Consider the following 17,818-nt stretch of genomic DNA (forward strand, 5'->3'; position numbering starts at 1 on the left):
GGATCCACTATATCAATTGCGCTATAAGAGAATCTACTGACGGGAACGCATTTTTCATTCGCTACTTACGCTCGTTACGCGCTACGAAAGAGACGCGCGATTCGACGATGAGATAAAAGCAAGATATATAAAGTTTACGTATCTTTATGGGAATTCATCAGAAATTCGCGAAGAAATACATCCGGCTAGAAATTGCAAACGGGAACTGGCAAGGCCTGGAAAGTATACAATTTTTCTTCACTTGTATCTAGACTTTATAAAGGTAAGGGCCCTCTTTGGGCCTTACACAGAAATGAAATGTAACGCTCTTATTAATACGTTGACTGCCACGGGACTTTTCACGATTCTGGTCTAACAAGCCAATTTGATTTAATCAAGTAATGAAGCGACGAGATAATTCGTAGTTGGCGTCCTGGGCAAGTAAACAGTCTACGAGATATCTCGTAATTGGCAGTCAACGTGTTAATCAGGGCCAGATTTGTAAATCGAACTAGGCCCTATTTTGGTATGTCCGACTAGACTATATTTTGTCATGCTACTAATTTATAAGAAAATTCAAATACGGACTCGTAGCCCGTTTGTATTAAATTTTTCACGTAAACACTATTTTTGAAAACCAAAATCAAAGTTAGTTAATTTAGTCTTATTCCAGCTTTATTATGGTAAATTTCACTTAAGTCTCTTTAAGACTACACTTTGAACTATTTCAGGAATTGACTAATTAGGCCCTGACTAGACCCAGTGTTAGAGACATCCCCGTCTATATAATTAATAAATAATATAATTTTATTATATTATTAAATATAAAATTAATATATAAAAAATATATAAATATAATTCAGGGTCTATTCACAAAAATCTATATAAAAAATTAATTAATATAATTCAGGACTTATTTGCGAAAATCTGTTCAGAATCTATTTTGCCTTTCTTGGCTATATTTAAGCTGAATGAAAACAGGCTTACTTTGGGGCACGCCTTCCTAGAATTATTACAAACTTGGGACACGCCGTGATTTCTACCGGGGAAATAAAATGAAAAGAAAGAGATTTCATAAAAGTAAGCGGTATAAGGTATACCGAAAGGTCGCACGCGTACGCGGCAGTGGTGCGAGGAGATTTTGCTCAGCCCAGCTATAACGTCACGAACGTTACAAGTGATCTTGTATATTCAAGAGATTTCCGACGGATTATCTAAACACGCGCGTTCCCCCGATCTTTTCCACACCGTGCCGGCGTATATTGGCACGACGCGCGTCACGCCGTGAAGTGTTTCCAATTCGCCCGGTAAAGCACCGTATTATTATCACCTAGCCTTGACAAAGCCGCTCCGTCGACGCCGCGAGCGTCGCACGTTTCCTCGTCGGATAACGCGGATCGTGATTTGCATTTGCACTTGCACTCGTGGGATACGCGGCATTAACTCGCGTGCCCCGAAGACATCGACTCGTAGTACGCAAACGTGGCGGCGGTGAGTGTGCGCGTAACATTAATTCGCGACGCGATCGCATGGGAAGTAATATGTCGAAACTATTCCTTTGATCCCATGCGGGGGCATAAAGTGTAACGCGGTTGCATTTACACGCGCGCAATGTTCTACGCATATTCCCGACGTATATACCGCCTGGGTCGCAATTAATCTTCGAATAAAGCGCCGATGAATCATCGCATGTGCGTAAAACACCGTGTCCCAACATTCGGCCGATAAAATTATCCCGATGACGTCGGTCGTTATATGAGATGCTCGTTTTTCACGGATGCGAAACGACGCCGCCAGCGCAACGTTAAAAATGCCTCATTTGTCGGCGCACAAATAATAATATGGAGAAATGGCTTCGCACAGTTTCCCAGCGCGCTCCTCGTAAATTCTCCCTTGAAAATCTCGTCGAGAAGCCTGGCCCGACCGAATTTGTTTGCCGATATATCGAGATTTGAATCCAGCGAAATTTGCCCCGCATTTTTGCGGAGGAATTCAATCGTGCATTACATATACCAATTTTACAATATGTTATATTCCTCTTTTCAATCTTTTTCCTGCAAGTATGCACGTTTTTCCTCCCGGCGAAATTACTCGCGCGAGATGTAGAGGAAGGGCGGGCAATATGGAATAATCGAGTAATATGGAATACCACCACGGTTTCTGGCTTGTTAAATGTCGTAACACAGTGGATAGCAATGTAATTATTAGCTGCCGGATCTCTAACCTAACCTACAAAGCGGCCTAGTACGAGATCATATGCAGTGTGTACGTTCAATTTTAGATTTTCTGTGTCTAGTTACTTGGATTAGGTGAGTTTTTGAACTTTTATTTAACAGTCAATCTATTTCACAGATTCTTAGTCGCATGTTCTTCGTTAGATGGAAAACTGAAATATAGCTTCAATATAATCTATTCTGCAAGTTTCATACGTACATACATTTCTATTGTGATGAAAAGGTAAAAACGGTGATGTTGGGTATTACAGAATAATCCATATTATCCCTTACTTTTTATAAGTATTATATATTATATTCTATTGTTACTTTTTTTCAGGATGCCAAAGAAGCATGTAGGTGAAGCGTATAGGTCGTTAAAACACGTAAACTGTAGAATGAAATTAATATTATGTTACATACATTTGCATAACATTTATATAACATTATTGGAACAGGAAATATAAAAAACATAAGTTTATAATATATTATAATAAATAACATAGTAATTATTATAAATTGTCGGATTATTAATATTTATCGAAATATGAGAAAAATTACCTTTTTGCAAAATAAATGATAAATGATGAGAAAATGAAATGAAGTATTTCGTTATTATCCCACTTATTCCATATTACTCTTCCAAAATCTACCTTCAAAAAGATTGATATGATATTAAATTTACTATAGACAAACGAAATCCGTTAAAAACACGTTATAAAAAACACTTGGCATTACAACTCAGTGAAAACTAATTTCAGTTATTTTTAATAGTTTCCGACTTATTTTAAAAGAAATCCCAGGATAATACCTGCACTTCCTCTATCGCGAAGCCTTAAGTTGCACTATAATCCGAACGGCAGAAAAAGGTTAATTTCCCATTGTTTTTCGTCAAGTACGTAAAGTATTCGCACTGACGTAGCAGCTTTTTGGAGTTAACCGCGCGGCATAGGCGCAAACGTTCTCACGTATCGCCAGCGCGATGCTTCGAGAGCGGCGTTTGCCCGGCGAAAGCGCCGACTTGCAGAACGTTGTTTGCAAGAAAACCTCGATTTTAAAGCCTTGTTCGAACGCGGCTCACGACGTGTAAATCGTTACGTTTCTACTGCTGGTGCACCGTTTATGCGTCAGTACGATCCACTCTGAGACGCGGGATTAATTTATTCGCGTATGATATCTCACGAATTCGCCGCGAATTTAATGAATGTTTATTCTTCTTCAAATTTGCAAGTACCACATTGTTATCACAGGATCGCGTCGCTGCTTTCCGGCCAATTTTCACCACGATTCACTAAAATATTATTTATATCCTAAATTTATATATAGTTAGAGATATTCCGCGAAGATGAATTTAAAAAAACAGAATCCAGAAGAGAATAATTATAATTTGTTCTTGACAATAGACACCTATATTATGATTTACGGGCTCGTCGTTAATCGCGAATGACTTCTCTCTGTGAGCCGTGCGGCGCAATAAATTTTAAGCACCGCAACCACTCGGCAGAGGTATCAGAAATCCCGAGTAGCCGAATGCATCGACTTTTGACGTTCAGACGGACACCCCCCGAAGAATGAACGCGCGCATTTATCACCATTGATACGCGACCGAGCGATCCGTTATATCCTTTCACGCTGAACTTCGCCGTTGGAAATCCGTTGGCTTGTTGTTTTCGCCGCTCGCGGCAATTTTCCGAAAAACGATCGGCCACGCGCTCGCCTGTCCGCTCGCTCGCTCGCTCTTTCGGCCAGGTCATTCGTCGCGAAATGAATTTCCGCCGCTATCGTTCACCCTTGACGAGTAGCTCGTGAAAAATTGCTGAGTTTGACGGATTGACGGACGAATAAGAACCGTAATATCGAGCAACGGCTTGTCCTCCGCCTTCTCGTCGTCAGCCTATAAGTTTTCCGGGGAAATTGCGAAAACATCGCAAGCTGTTGCTGCAAGCGGGACTCTGTCGGCGAGGTAATGCTGCATTGATCGCGCCGGATGAAATATCGCGTAAGATTCGTTCCCCGCGGATTCCGCGTCAGTCGCTCAGGTGCAGTTTGATTCGCCGAGCTCCGCGCGCTTCGCTAAACGCTTCGCCGAATAATGACATTGTCACAGGCGTCAATTTCGCGCGAACGGCCCCGGAAAAATGCACGATGAGCCGCAACTTCCGATGGCTGCCCTTTCGCGTTAATGCTTTTGTGAACGATATTTAACGGAAGGTTAACGCGGGATCGGTCGAGGTCGTCGTTAACAAACCAAACGGAATACAGGATCAGAAGCACGAAATGGGCCAAATGCGTCGAAGTGCCACGATGAATAATTGAAGTGCGGAGCGTGAACCGAATACGGAAAAACGTGAATGCAGACAGTTTTTTGATACACACTGCCTGCGAAATGTACCGGGTGTCAGACGCGACCAGGATCGCCGCGTGAGAGAATCCGGCGTTCGAGCGCGTTAAGATGCTCGAACGAGAAAGGAAAAGCTTCGTCCCGGTCGGTCGGTGTCGTCCGTCATGGTCTCGGGGAAAATAGAGCAGTTCAAAGCAGTTTACAGAAGTTTCCGGGAGAACTCGATAAAGTCTATGAAAAAACTCGATAATATATGGACAAACTTGGACAGCGAAGATCTCGTTTATTAGACTTCTTGTAATGTAAGCGTCGTCTGCGTTTTTTGCCGGGGAATTCAGCGAGATCGCATTAATCTCTTCAACGTGTGTCGACTATCGAGTGAACCTCACGGATTTCTCCGCCGTGTCCGCGTGTCTCACGTCGCGCGATTAATTCGACGAGCGAGAGAGAGAGAGAGGAAAAACAAGCGCGTCGGACAATCAAAGTCGCAAATCGACGAGCAAAGTTCTCGCCCGGCGACCGCATAGAGATCGGTCCATTAAACGTTTCACTTCGCCGGCAACTTCGCCGGCCATTCGTTTCTTCTAATGCATCGCAAGGCGAAGTTTTAATTCGACAAATACGACGACGACGGCGGTAGCGGCGATGGCGGCGGTAGTGGTGGCGGCGGACACCCGATGCATTACCTACTTAAAGACAATGGCGCGGCCGCGAGCGTTTTCCGACAATGTATTACCGCCGGGCGGAGATACTTTCCCTGATTCCCTTTAAATGGTGGCGGTGGCTTTGTTTTTAATGCGCGTGACCCAGTTGGCCCGGCGCTCCACTTTACCCGTTGCACCTTCCTCTCCGACAGCTTAAAACGAATTTGCAGCGGCGCACTCGTGACGATCATCCCGGATGAATCATTCGCGGACGGATCGCGCCGCTTGCCACTGAGTGAAGCGAACGAGTGTGTGTGGTATCGAGCGATAAATTATCGGCGTTACAATTAGCGACGTGAACGTAAGTTAATAAGGCGAAACGCAAGAAGCGCGCTGACCCGTTCCCAGTAACACTTAGCGCGTCTAATTAGGACTCGCGCGTAAATCACAAATTCGTCCCGAAAAGCGCGACACGACGCTACTAATAAGAACTGTTTGCTAATTAGCGAACGTCTCCGACAAGCTCGAGATATAACATTCGCGCGCCGTGCGAAACGCCATACGGCTAATAGACGTCTTTTAACGGCCCGGCGTTACCCTCCCTTCCTCGCAATCGTAAATAATTTTGTTGCATCTTCTACATGAAATTCACTTTTCGACGGCGTATACGGCGAGAGAGCGCACCTCGTGCGTCGATATCGTCGTAAAAATTGCGAGAGCGTTTTACACTAACGCCTCCGCGCCATCGGCTTAAGCTTCGCTCTTCAGCCGGCTTGGAAAATACACGGTGTCCCGTGTACGATGTCATGTAAGCGCACGAATATACACACATGTGTGTGTGTGTGAGCTCCTTCAGCCTGCGGATACCGCAGGCCAAACTGGGAGAAACTAGGCGACCGGCCTGAGACACCCCGTATGCGCGGTATATGCGCGATAAAATCGCCTCGGCGTGCACGTGGAGAGAGAGAGAAAGCTGCACGGACCTGGATGAAAAGTGGAGCACGGGAGAATTGCGCCGTGACGAAGCGACAAAGCAGTTAAGTGATCGATCAGTCCTTAGGTGTGCACCATCTTTGCGACTGACCCCCCGCGAAGTCCTCCCACCTTATCTCTCTCTCTCTCTCTCTGTTTCTTCTCCTCTCTCAAGCCGCGTTATATATTACCCGTACCACATAATAACGTCGGATGTATCGCATAAAAGGCTACACGATTATGGCCGGGTGCATGTCCACATACTCGGCATGTGTGTAAAAAGTGTTCATACAGCCGGCGCGGTGCAACACTACCGAGGGTGCATCGCGGCAACTCGCGTCACGCTCGCGTAGTTTTAGCGAATTAGCTTTTGCCCTGTGATGGGTAAAAGGGGACGGGGAGACGGGAATAAGGTAACAAAACTTTCACGCTTCAATTAGCCTTAGATGAACTTCGACGCGATGTCGAATTAAGCTGGTACTAAGTATCAGTATTAATAATTATGCCCGCGGAGCCTCGACAGGGATCGGGGCTCAGCGAACGGGAAACGGGCGCTCGACGACGCGACGACGACGACGTCGAGCCGCTCGCAATTCGAGCCTTGCGAAACCCGGCATAACGAAGTAGACTGTGTGTTTCGTCGTTCGCTTTTTGTCCGGTCGCTTTAACAAAGCTCCGCGTTATTTGTCAGCGAGCGTGAGAGCGAGCGAGCGAGCGCGCGGTAGCGAGCGGGAATTAAATAACAGGAATTTACCATTCGCGTAATAAATAATTCCCAGCGCGTGGCGAGAGCAAGCGAATTCGCGCCATACGGTAAAGCGCGAGAGTTGGTATCGCTCTCTAAAATAATTCAACGGCATTGTTTTATCGATCAATTTGCGATTCACTTCAAGCGTAAGTCGTCTTTGTGACTGACCCGATGACCTGCGCTACACATTATATAGTCGCGCGTTAACGCTGGCGCGGCACGTAACTATGTGACGGACGCTGTACGGTGCGTTTATAAACTTTCTCACGCATGCACGCACACAATGCATGCCGGTCTCGCGACTAGATTGCATACAAAATAATGAAAAACGGTAGGACGATGATAACGCCGCCACGTGACTAACTCTTCACGCTTAACTAATTGACGTACACGCGCGCCCATGTACGCGCGAGCGCGCAAACACAGCGGTGAGTGTTTACTCAAAGAGTAAATTGCAGAATTACAATGTTTCGTCTAGACCGTGAAAGCGGAAAAAGGGAGTTTTCGCTTGAAAATAGCGCAACATTCGAGCAATACTCCGCGTTACGATAATAGCTTCATCGGATTAGTCGCTTATTTTAAACGTAAATATCACTATTGCCGGTGTATGCGATTACTCCAACCGCTCGTGGTATCGTTTCTTATTTTCAATCATCAAATTACAATCTCCTGAATGGAAATTTCTCAATGGTTTATCAAAGCCAATTAATACTAATGATAGTATCGGGAAAGTAGAGATCTCTTACGGAGATAACTACATCGTTCTCTTTTTGACGCGTCATTGTTGCGCGAAATTGATATTAATATGTGCTTCATGCATTGAGAGGAAAATATTTGGTATTTGTAACTGTAATCATCATAGTAAAAGGATTATATAATCAGGAAAACTAATATTCTAGTAATGTTATAATGTTAGTGATAATAATCTTACATATATGTTGTTACTACTACTTTTGTGATTAAAACTATAAAAAGATTATGGCTGGCATCGAAAATAACTATAATTTCTTTCAGTATGCCAGAATCGGAGATAACGAGTTAAATTATCTGTACATCGTATAAATTCCCGGATAGAAATTAATCGGGACGTGTCTATAGTGATTTTGGATAAGCATATCCCGAAATAAGCCTGCCGTTGTTGGGCCTAGTTATGGTTTAGAAAGACAAATCCTGAATGGAATTTCGTGAATAGGTTCTGAATAGGCTAGCATGGGTGCCCCTAACAAGGTCTGTGGCTCATAGAGCTCAGTCAGGGCCTAATTAGAGAGATTTACAAAACAAAAGGAAGCCCTGAATTGTACGAACGTTATATTTCTATGTAGGGCTTACACGATGACAAAACATTTTGTATTTCTTGTTAAAATCGGTCCTTGTTAAAATTTTCGCGTTAAATTTTTAGCATATCCGTGTGTTAATTTAACATATTGTTTTTATGTCATTTTGACATTTTACGTTGTGCCGATATTCATATATCAAAATAATGTTATACTTCAGCGTCATTTAACATGTTAATTCTGTATTAATTTTTTATGTAATATTTATGTTACTTTTCGGGATATTCATTTTGTGTTAAATTAACGAAAAAATTTAAGTGGACCGTTTAGGACATGTGAAATGTGTGAAATTTAACAGAAAACTTCTTACTGTGCAGATAGAAGCGGAGAAAAATTGTGCCTTTTTAACACCCGTATTAAATTTCAATCCGAGTTGCTTCGCGATTCTTTCCGCGACGATCACCTCGCATTATCCGGTATCTTCGTACGTCACGTACGATAAGTTTCTTGGAGAGGCCTGTCTTTTTAAATAAATTGCTGCGAACTAATTAATCGATTGACTCGTGGCGCATCTCACGGTTGTATATTACCGTTCCGCGTCGACCTCGCAGTTTAGCATTATATTATGCGGTTACAACCGTGCAAGGGCAACTATGTGAAACACGCTTGCATAATCGATACGTGCGATTTCGGCATATTAGCAGCGTAAGCATGTACATGGAATTTCTGCGAACAATGGTCCGCGCCGACAATACGCATTAAAAGTCGGAAACTCCGCGAAAAAATGCATAAAGCGCGTCTTGCCATTACGGTGCCGGTTGAGTTTTATAACGGATGACATCGACGAGATATTATTGCGCATTACCGTAATGACCGTAATTATACAGCGGCCTCAATGCCGGCGCGCGATACTTCTCTCTGGCAAAAAGTTTAAGTAGAGAAACACAGATTATTTCAATTAGTGATTCCGAGGTACTTCTTGTTGGAACGTTTTGTCGTTATATCACCGAATTTTGGCGCGTATTCCTTCGTTTATTTCATTTCGCCGGCAAACACAATAACGAGCCGTATGAATTTTTCGCATATTATGTTTCGATAAAAATATATTTCCTCGTTAAAACATATATTCATCGCGCGCTGTGTTTACACTGCGCACTAAATGGATCTCGCGTGTGTTTATCGTTAGAAATGTTCGCGCAGCTATTTAACTCCAAACGCTAAAATTAAACTTCCTCTGCTGGCAAATAATACGTGGAAGAGTCATGATTATCGAGTATTTCATGTGTTTACGTGCTTGTAACATTACCAATTAAAAGGACATGCGAGTCGGGTTTAATATCCTTGTTAAATTCCGTTCGACAAATTCCATCGCGCGGGGATTAAATGTTATGTGAAATCGTCGAAACGTTTTCACCGTCGGCTGACCGTTCGCCGTTTCGATTAGTTTAGATTATATATTTTTCCCCGAGTCGGTTTGATATATCATGATATTAAAGAGAATGATGATCGAACTCGACGTGTATTTTTATGGGTGTAAAGCGGCCGGCGTTTCAGGGAATATAATACGAAGCTGAAAGGCAAACGCAGATCCGCATATCTGAAGTGACGCTTTTCAATTTATAGCTGACGTTTGCTGGAGCCGATCGGAAGACTTCTTCACTGTCACCGAAATCTCCTCGGACGGAATTGGTAAACGAAAGTTTCGCGAAGTCGATGCTCACGCGATACGGTACGTACTACGTTTACCGTGAAATACGCTCGGGAATGCCGCGACCTAATTTTGTGTATAAACGCCGAATCTCACGCAATTGTTTAATCGGGAGCGAACGATAACTGTCAGTTTTCCCGAATCTCCACGAGAAATTTGCGTGAGAAAATAAAATTATGATTTGTCTTAAATTAATTTCGCGACGTGCATACGACAGTAACACCCCGACCGTATCCTTCATAACGCGCAGCCGAGTCAGACGCATGTCACGCGCATATAACGTCAGTCTTTATTTTAGAAATGCACTCGCTGGCGACGTGAGGAAAAATGAGGAAGACGCGAGAGTGCGCATATGGCAAATTATAGTTTTACATTACCTGTTGTACATAAGAACGTCGGGTTTCCATAGCCGATGCGGCGGTATTCTGAGATCTCGCACGCCTCCGTAGTCCGAGACGTTCCATCTCATGTTCACGTCGTTCCATTCCTGTAATTAAACGGAAATGTTGCAAAAGTTATTACTCATGCACTTGCTCACTTGAACGGAAAAATCGTCTCGTTTTGTGAGAAAATAATATAATAATAATAATAACAATAATATAGGCAAAATATAATCAAAATAATTAAACTAGTCGCTACACGGAAAAAATAATTAACTGCCACAGCTAAAAACTAAATCTGGTATTGAAATTTCAGTAATATCATTTATATGGATAGATAGTAGATAGTTTTTAACTGTGGGAGCTTATTCTTTTTTTCCGTATATTATCAAAATAAATAACCAAAAAGTTGCGAGTTCAAACATTAAAAATTAAGACATGTTTCAGTATATTTTCTATATTTCAGATTTTACGCGATCTTTGATTATCGATAGTCATTCGCGACTCTCAAAGAGACTCAAAAGATTCGATTGAATGCGAGTCAACGAACGGACTGATTAGAGAATCTCCGCGCTAAAGATAAAGCTAACATTTCGTACAATCAGCTAGGTACGCGAATGCTAACGTACTCCCCCTCGAAATCACGTCCGAAAATCACTCACCGCGTCCTCTCGGAGGCGATGTTGACACTATCGATTTTTCAAGCGCCAAGTGCCGACATATGCCATTCGTGCAAATATTTTAGACCACGTCGTACACGTCAGGTAAACACTACAAGCTTTCGATTTAATTTTTGTACCGGGAATTTACGAACACGTGCAACTTTGCAAGGAGCCTTTTGCTCCTGTAATGTACAAGGTGCACCTTTGCGAAACTATATTTCAAGCGCACCGTTCGCGCGCATACAGACGACATTGTGCTTTTCATATCTTGCGGTATATCCGCGTTTGATATTCTTCGCGCTCGTAATTTAGAAATTAAAATAGAAATAGAAAAATTCTTCGTCGTTTTCTTCGTCGCATTCAAAGATTCGGACAAAATTCAACCGTTGTCCTTTGCAACGACAAAGTCCGAAGTTTATCGATAATTCTCCAACGCGAACTTTGGCTAATATTTCACCGGCATTACGTCAAAACTCGACATCGCTGATACAGCAGCGAAGAGCGCATTTAGCCGGACACCGAGTATAATGGCGCTACGTGCTCGCTAATACTATTCCCCGCAGTTTTCAGGAACATTTCCCGAACTTTCCTCGCGAGTTTGCGTGACTCCTCCGAAGCGATTTAGGAACTTGGGAGTACTCGTGGTTCTGGAGCTCTTCACTTGGGATCCGGAGTCCTTTCTTAGCGGAACGGAAATGAGACAGACAGGATCGATCTAACACCGGCCGTAACAGGTCGTTGTGCGTCTATTTTTGGCCGGTTTCTTTCGAGAAGATCATCCCCAACACGAGGCAAAGTTGGAGAATCAGAGAGAGAAAGAGAGAGGGAGATGAGAAATGAAGTGAAAAACGCAGGTCTATTGCATTTCAGAAAGCACCGATTGAACGTTTGCGTCTTACCCCATTGCCTCTTTTAATTAAATTCCTCCCTAATATATCTCTCAACTTTCGCTTTTCCGAATGTCGTACAATAAAAACTATCTTTGCTGTTAAGATTTATTATTCACTTTATTTCTCGTACCAATCGAATCTATAAGATTATGAAATTTGTTTTTTTAATATATTTCTCTTTTTGTCACCAATAACTTGCTAACTAAAAAACATTTTGTATTTGTATTAAAATCGATCCTTGCTTAAATTTTTGTGTTAAATTATTAACATACCTATATATTAATTTAACATATTGTGTTTGTTATTTCAATATATTTTGTGTTGAGTTGATATTCAATATATTTTGTATAAGTATTAAAATCGTACATTTTATACTTCAGTATCAATTAACGTATTATAATTTTGTGTTAATTTTTTATATAATATTTGTATTACTTTTCAATATATTCATTTTTGTTAAATAAACGCAAAAATTTGTGGACTGTTTGGAACATGTGAAATGCGTTAAATTTAGCACGAAATTTCATACCGTGTGCCGTCCTAGTGGAAACGTTTTATTTTATCTCACTTTAACATAAATTTACGATTTAACCTCGACAGCTGCGTCCAGTAAAGATACGGGCTTACGCAGGAGCAGGCGAAAAGAAGAAAAAAATACAGGAGGAAATTTCCCGTAGGAGATTTCCCAAACGGACGGCAGATCCGGGGATGTTTTTTGATGCCGCCGTAACCAACCCTCTCGAACTAGAAGCCGGGTCCGCGGTAAGCCCGGTTGATTTCGTCGCCGGTTTTCGTCTCGGTTGTCGCACTCATGCCGATTAGTCACTGACCCCGATTGATTAGCTGCTGATGGAGTGCAACGCGAGATAATTAATAACGGAGCACGCGGGCAGTTCGGCACGGCGGTTTGTGGAATCGCCGCGCGTAGGCCGTTATTATTGTATAATCATTCGCGCGTTCACGGAAAGCAGATGCGGCTAATTGCCGCCGCCGTATTAATTTAACCTTCATCGGTATCGAAAAAGTTCTATTTCACCATTCCCAGTGCTTACCGATGCACAATGTTGCATTTGTCAATCAGCGAAACGCGTGTGAAACGCGTCCACTCGGGTAAAACCCTACGACGATGGACGGGGCTTACATACCGAAAGCCTAAAATTTTTATTCGTTACGTTTGCTCCTCCTAAATTCCGTTCCACGACCGCGTCGTACCTTCTCGAGGCTTGTCCGCCATTCTGGTTCTCTTGTCTCAACGTAATGTCTCCGGGCCTTTATTTCCCACCGGGAAAAAAACTAATTGAGTCATCGGCCACGGCCATTGAAGGTAAATCCTTCGCTTCCCGCGCGAGCATCCCGTCGACCACGGGACGAAGCTTCCCGCGCGTTTTCTCGAAGAACCAATCCAAGAACCGAGGATCGACCTACTCCCTCCGTCGGCTCTTCGTTCTTTCACACGCGATATCGTGCCGCGTTCTGCGAAATGCGGGATTCCGGAGCAATGATCCGCGCATTTTCCACGAGGGAGACAAATATCGGCAATCTCGTTTCGCACTTTGCGAACGTCTCGCGGAAGAATGCGTCATGCTGGCGCGATGCGGGAGCCGGATGCAAAAGTAACCGGATACCGGTGGTAAAAGTCACGGGGTCGGAACGGAATGGAATTCCGCGCGTCTGTGAGAGTTCGCGGACTCCGGCTGGATTCCGAGGGTGAAGCCGCTTTTCGGGACGAGCGCCATTTACAAGCCGTGTCTTTTGAAACACGACCTGCTTTCGGGGATAGAATATATTTTTCTTCTTTGTTTTTTTTTCGTAGGAAAAGAAGATAACGGCCGGGCTTTATCGATTAGAAGCGCTCGCGGAAACACGAAAGACTCGTGTTATCTTCTTATTTTCTTACGTTGCTCCTCTCATCTTCCTTTCTTTGTTATTCGTCATATTTCATCGTGCTCTAATCCGAGCCTTTTCCGAGCTTCGTGTCATGGGTAAATATATCAGCGATCCGGAGACGGAAGATGAGGCACCGTTTGAGGTAATATCTCCGACTGGCTCTAATTGCTTCGTAAGAAAAGCGATCGTTCGCGGACGGTTGATTCGCCGTGTCGTTAATCGCATTCGAAAACAAGAATAGCTCGATAAAGGACGGGCGTAAAACGACGGCGACGACAGTAACGGTGGAAAGTCGTAAAATCTAACGGCATTGCGAAACGACCCGAAGTATTTTTCGTCTAACGACTTCGCTGTTACATGACTAGCGTGAATATACAGAGATGAATTGATGATGCTTTCAATGATGAATAAATAATAAAGAGATAAAAGTAATAAGCTACGTACAGTCCGCAAATGTTATCCAATATTAAGTTTATGCGAATAACGCCATTATAGCAGTGCATGAGACGCACCGACGGCCGACAAAATCAAGTAACTTTCGTAAGGAAAGAATTTTTCAAACTCTCTAAATTAAAAAACTTTCCGCCAAAGCTTCCTTGCACCAAGTTAATATGTTCTTAATATTCAGTCGACAATCAAGTGCGATATGCTTCTTCGCTCTATCGCGTTAAAAGCAAACGTCTGAATAATTCTTATCGTGACACGTTTGCATTTACACGTTGACGCCTTTATTTGTCCGATATTTGTCTATTTTGTGGAGACCGACAATCACGAGATTGTTTACGTACGATTCATGTTCCGTCGCTGAAGTCAAGAATATTCTTCGGACGTGTGTTTCCTCGCGCTCATTCGATAATTATACATGGACATGAACGAAAAGTGGGAATTGCGCTCGGGTTGGTTTGCATGTCTAATCCGATCTTGGCTCCGCGGGACGCGTTCTGATATTTCTGCGCGCACCATAATTCTCACTGCTGCGATATTCATAAACTTGAAATATATCCGTCGCGCTATCTTTGACATTCATCGATCCCTCGGCGTGACTGGAGCGTCGATTATTCATCTTCTCGCTATGCAATTCTGCTAGAGCCTTGCAGAACGTACGACTTGTGATATCGCTCGCACACGCTGTCCTTTCCTCTCCCGCCTCGAATTATTGCGTTTTTGAAATAAACATACGTTCGCCCAGTCACGCGATCGATCCCTCATCATCCCAGAAATTATGAAAGCGCGTTATGCTTTCAATGATAAATTAACCGCTGGTGGATGTTGCAGGCATGAATGTGATTTAGTTGTCAAAATAATGAGAAAAATAATGAGAAAAATGAGTTTTAGACTTGAAAAAGTAAAAAGAAGTAATCTTTTTCAAATAATTTATACGTTGAAAATTAAATTTTGTATCGATTATACCATTCCTCTAAGAGATTAAAAATATTAACTTTATAGTGAAAGTCAATGAAGAGCAAAATTTGAATTTTGGAGGATAAAAACGTTAGATGATACATAGAAGCTCAAATTTAATTTATATAAACCCAGTCTTAGGCACATATTTAGATATAATAAAATTCTTCAGAAAAAAATAGAAATTAAATCCTTTTTTTTAATTTTTTTCAAACACGTTTAATAAAATAAAATAAAATAAAATAACAACATTTGAAGTTGAGCTACGTTGTAATATATTTCCAAAATGTTGAGATATCTCGCATATTTTCGTCAAACAAAAACGAATTTTAGAAATAAATGAGAATATTTAAATTACAGATTTTTCTGTCAAAATTAAACTAGTTAATCAACTTCTTAAAAATAATATTCAATAATAAAATCGTTTGTTAATAATTCGCTTTAGCTTAATGGACAAACAAGAATTATGAATGGATAAACGTGGGCAAATTGTGTATAAACGATTCCATTACATAATTTGAAGAAAACACAATCAATTGTGCTTATGCTGATCATTGTTTGTTCTTCTAATAAACCTGATAGAAACACCTTAAAAATAAAATCATAGTTCTTCATTTTATGAACACTGTATCGTTAAAATCATTGTTACGTCCTATTTTTTTTTAATCTTTCGTCTCATCTTTAAGAAAGTAGTTATTGAATTTCTTGTGATCAAGTTTTCTTTTTTAAAGGGCTCGATAAAGTAAGAAAAAAAGTAAGAAAAGTGAGCTTTTCTCTTAAAAGTGTGAAAAAGTGAGGTGCTTCTAAATAAGTGAGGAAAAGTGAGAAAAGTAAGTTTTTTTTATGCTTGAAATTGCGACAAGCTGAACATCATGTGATCATTGCCGTTATTCGAGTGACTAAGTCATCCATCGATAGTCCGAAAATGTTTCTATATCAAAATATCTCTACTAAAATATAGACTGCGTTTTACACGGATCGCCCCGCGTATATTGCAACATAAAAATGTATTTCTTCCTCGCGGGTTATTTGGTGCTCACAGAGCGAGACTTGTCCTCGCCGGGAGAAATGTATAAACGTATAAACAGGAAATGTCTTTTATGAGTGTACATCCGTTACTAGCCAACCGTTCGAAATGGTCGCGCTTCATCTTAGCTCGCGGCGGCGCTTCGCTGTAAAAATCGAGCATGAAGTAACGACACCGTCTCTCCTGCAAGGACAATTACGTATCGGAAGGGTACGCGCCGGCACCTGCGGGGCGAAATACAGCGAGATATTTCGCTCGAGGACCGAAACAAACGAGGGAGTTTAATCGAATTCGCCAGCCAATCGCAAATTCTTTCCTCCAAGAATCTGCTACTTCTTTCCCCCAACCGAACGATTTCCACGACCCCGAGGATCGAGGCGGCAAGAACGACGAAGGGCGGGGACGATGTTCTCGCGGGAAGACGTGGGTGGGTCTCGCCGAAGAGATTTAATCGCGCGTTTGCGTTTTAAACTCGCGAATTGAGAATTCGAGTAATTTCGATTACCGTCGCGGCTCCGATTCGCGGAATCCCGATCGTCGTTTTATCGCATAAAGCCGGGGTGGTGGGCTGAGGACGGGAACGACGGTGGTTGTCACCAAAAGGCCGATCTACGGCGCCGCGTCCTCGGCGATCCCTCTTTCCGCTTCCGCTTAATCCTACTGGGCAAGGTTGTCGATTAAAGTAACGAACGACCGGCGTTTCCTCGGAAACGAGATCACTCGGAAGCGCGACCCTCGCGAGTCAAGATCGAGAAGAAGGAAAGGGAGAAGGACTGAATATCGTCCTTTTTTTCTTTTCTTTCTTCTTCACGATCAAATATCCCACAGGACGCTTCAGAACTGACGGAAGGTTGAAATTTGCGATGAATTTCTTACTGGAAGAAACGACGAGAGTGAGGTCGTCGTTCTACGCTTTGCCGGATGCGAGCGTTTGATGTTTCAGCGATAATCACCAATTAAAATTTGACTGTTAATTTTGCAACCCTGATGATTGACCCGCAAAGAGCCCGTCATCTTCATTAGCTTATTATTCGATATCCGTCAGCGGTATTTTTGCCTTGGTATTTTCGCTGACGGAGATTAATTCCGAGCAGAAATGATAAACGTTCGTCTTCGTTTCTAAGAAACATTCCGTATAAAATATTTGTAAAAATAAAAATAATAATAATGATAGTAATAATAACTTCATCGGATGATATAAGTTTAATATATTAAATGAATTATATCTTTTAAACCAGAATATATATATTAACCCTTAAACGCATGAATTTTTTTTTATTACTGAATTGTTTTTTTTTTTTTAGGTTCATAGGTAGTCCCAGAAAATGAGAAAAATATATAAAAAAATCTGAGGCATATGTTGAGCATTGCCTTTTGTGCCTTTTGAATTGTATATTTCGTTCTAAGGAAGAATTTGGTCTTTCACGTTTAGGTGTGCCTTTGATCTCGATAAAGAAGAAAAATAAATATGTTGCAAATTTGCAACACTATGCATTTAAGGGTTAACCAAAAGACAATATATCATTATCTGGGTTATTATTATTGCATTATCTTATATAAAAATAATTTTATAGATTATATTATTTCGTGCGAGATAATGTACCTACTCTCACAGCTAAACGAAAAGCATGAAAGAAAGATGCTGAGCGAATATTAAGCAAAAAAAGATTATAATATATTTAGCATTTATTT

General features: G+C 41.9%; 1 protein-coding gene across 2 annotated transcripts in view; it reads right to left on the reverse strand.

The window, feature by feature from the left end:
* The window catches only part of LOC106743881 (neuronal acetylcholine receptor subunit alpha-7-like), a 216,943-nt gene that overhangs the window by 39,584 nt on the left and 159,541 nt on the right, over positions 1–17,818 (reverse strand). For both annotated transcript variants that reach the window (XM_014618111.1, XM_014618113.1), the window contains one exon: positions 10,257–10,366. In XM_014618111.1, coding sequence (XP_014473597.1) covers positions 10,257–10,366 — 110 coding nt within the window. The remainder of the gene's footprint in view (positions 1–10,256; positions 10,367–17,818) is intronic.

Source organism: Dinoponera quadriceps, unplaced genomic scaffold (genome assembly GCF_001313825.1).
Source record: "Dinoponera quadriceps isolate SergipeBrazil2010 unplaced genomic scaffold, ASM131382v1 scaffold1070, whole genome shotgun sequence".
Taxonomy (NCBI): Eukaryota; Metazoa; Arthropoda; class Insecta; order Hymenoptera; family Formicidae; genus Dinoponera; species Dinoponera quadriceps.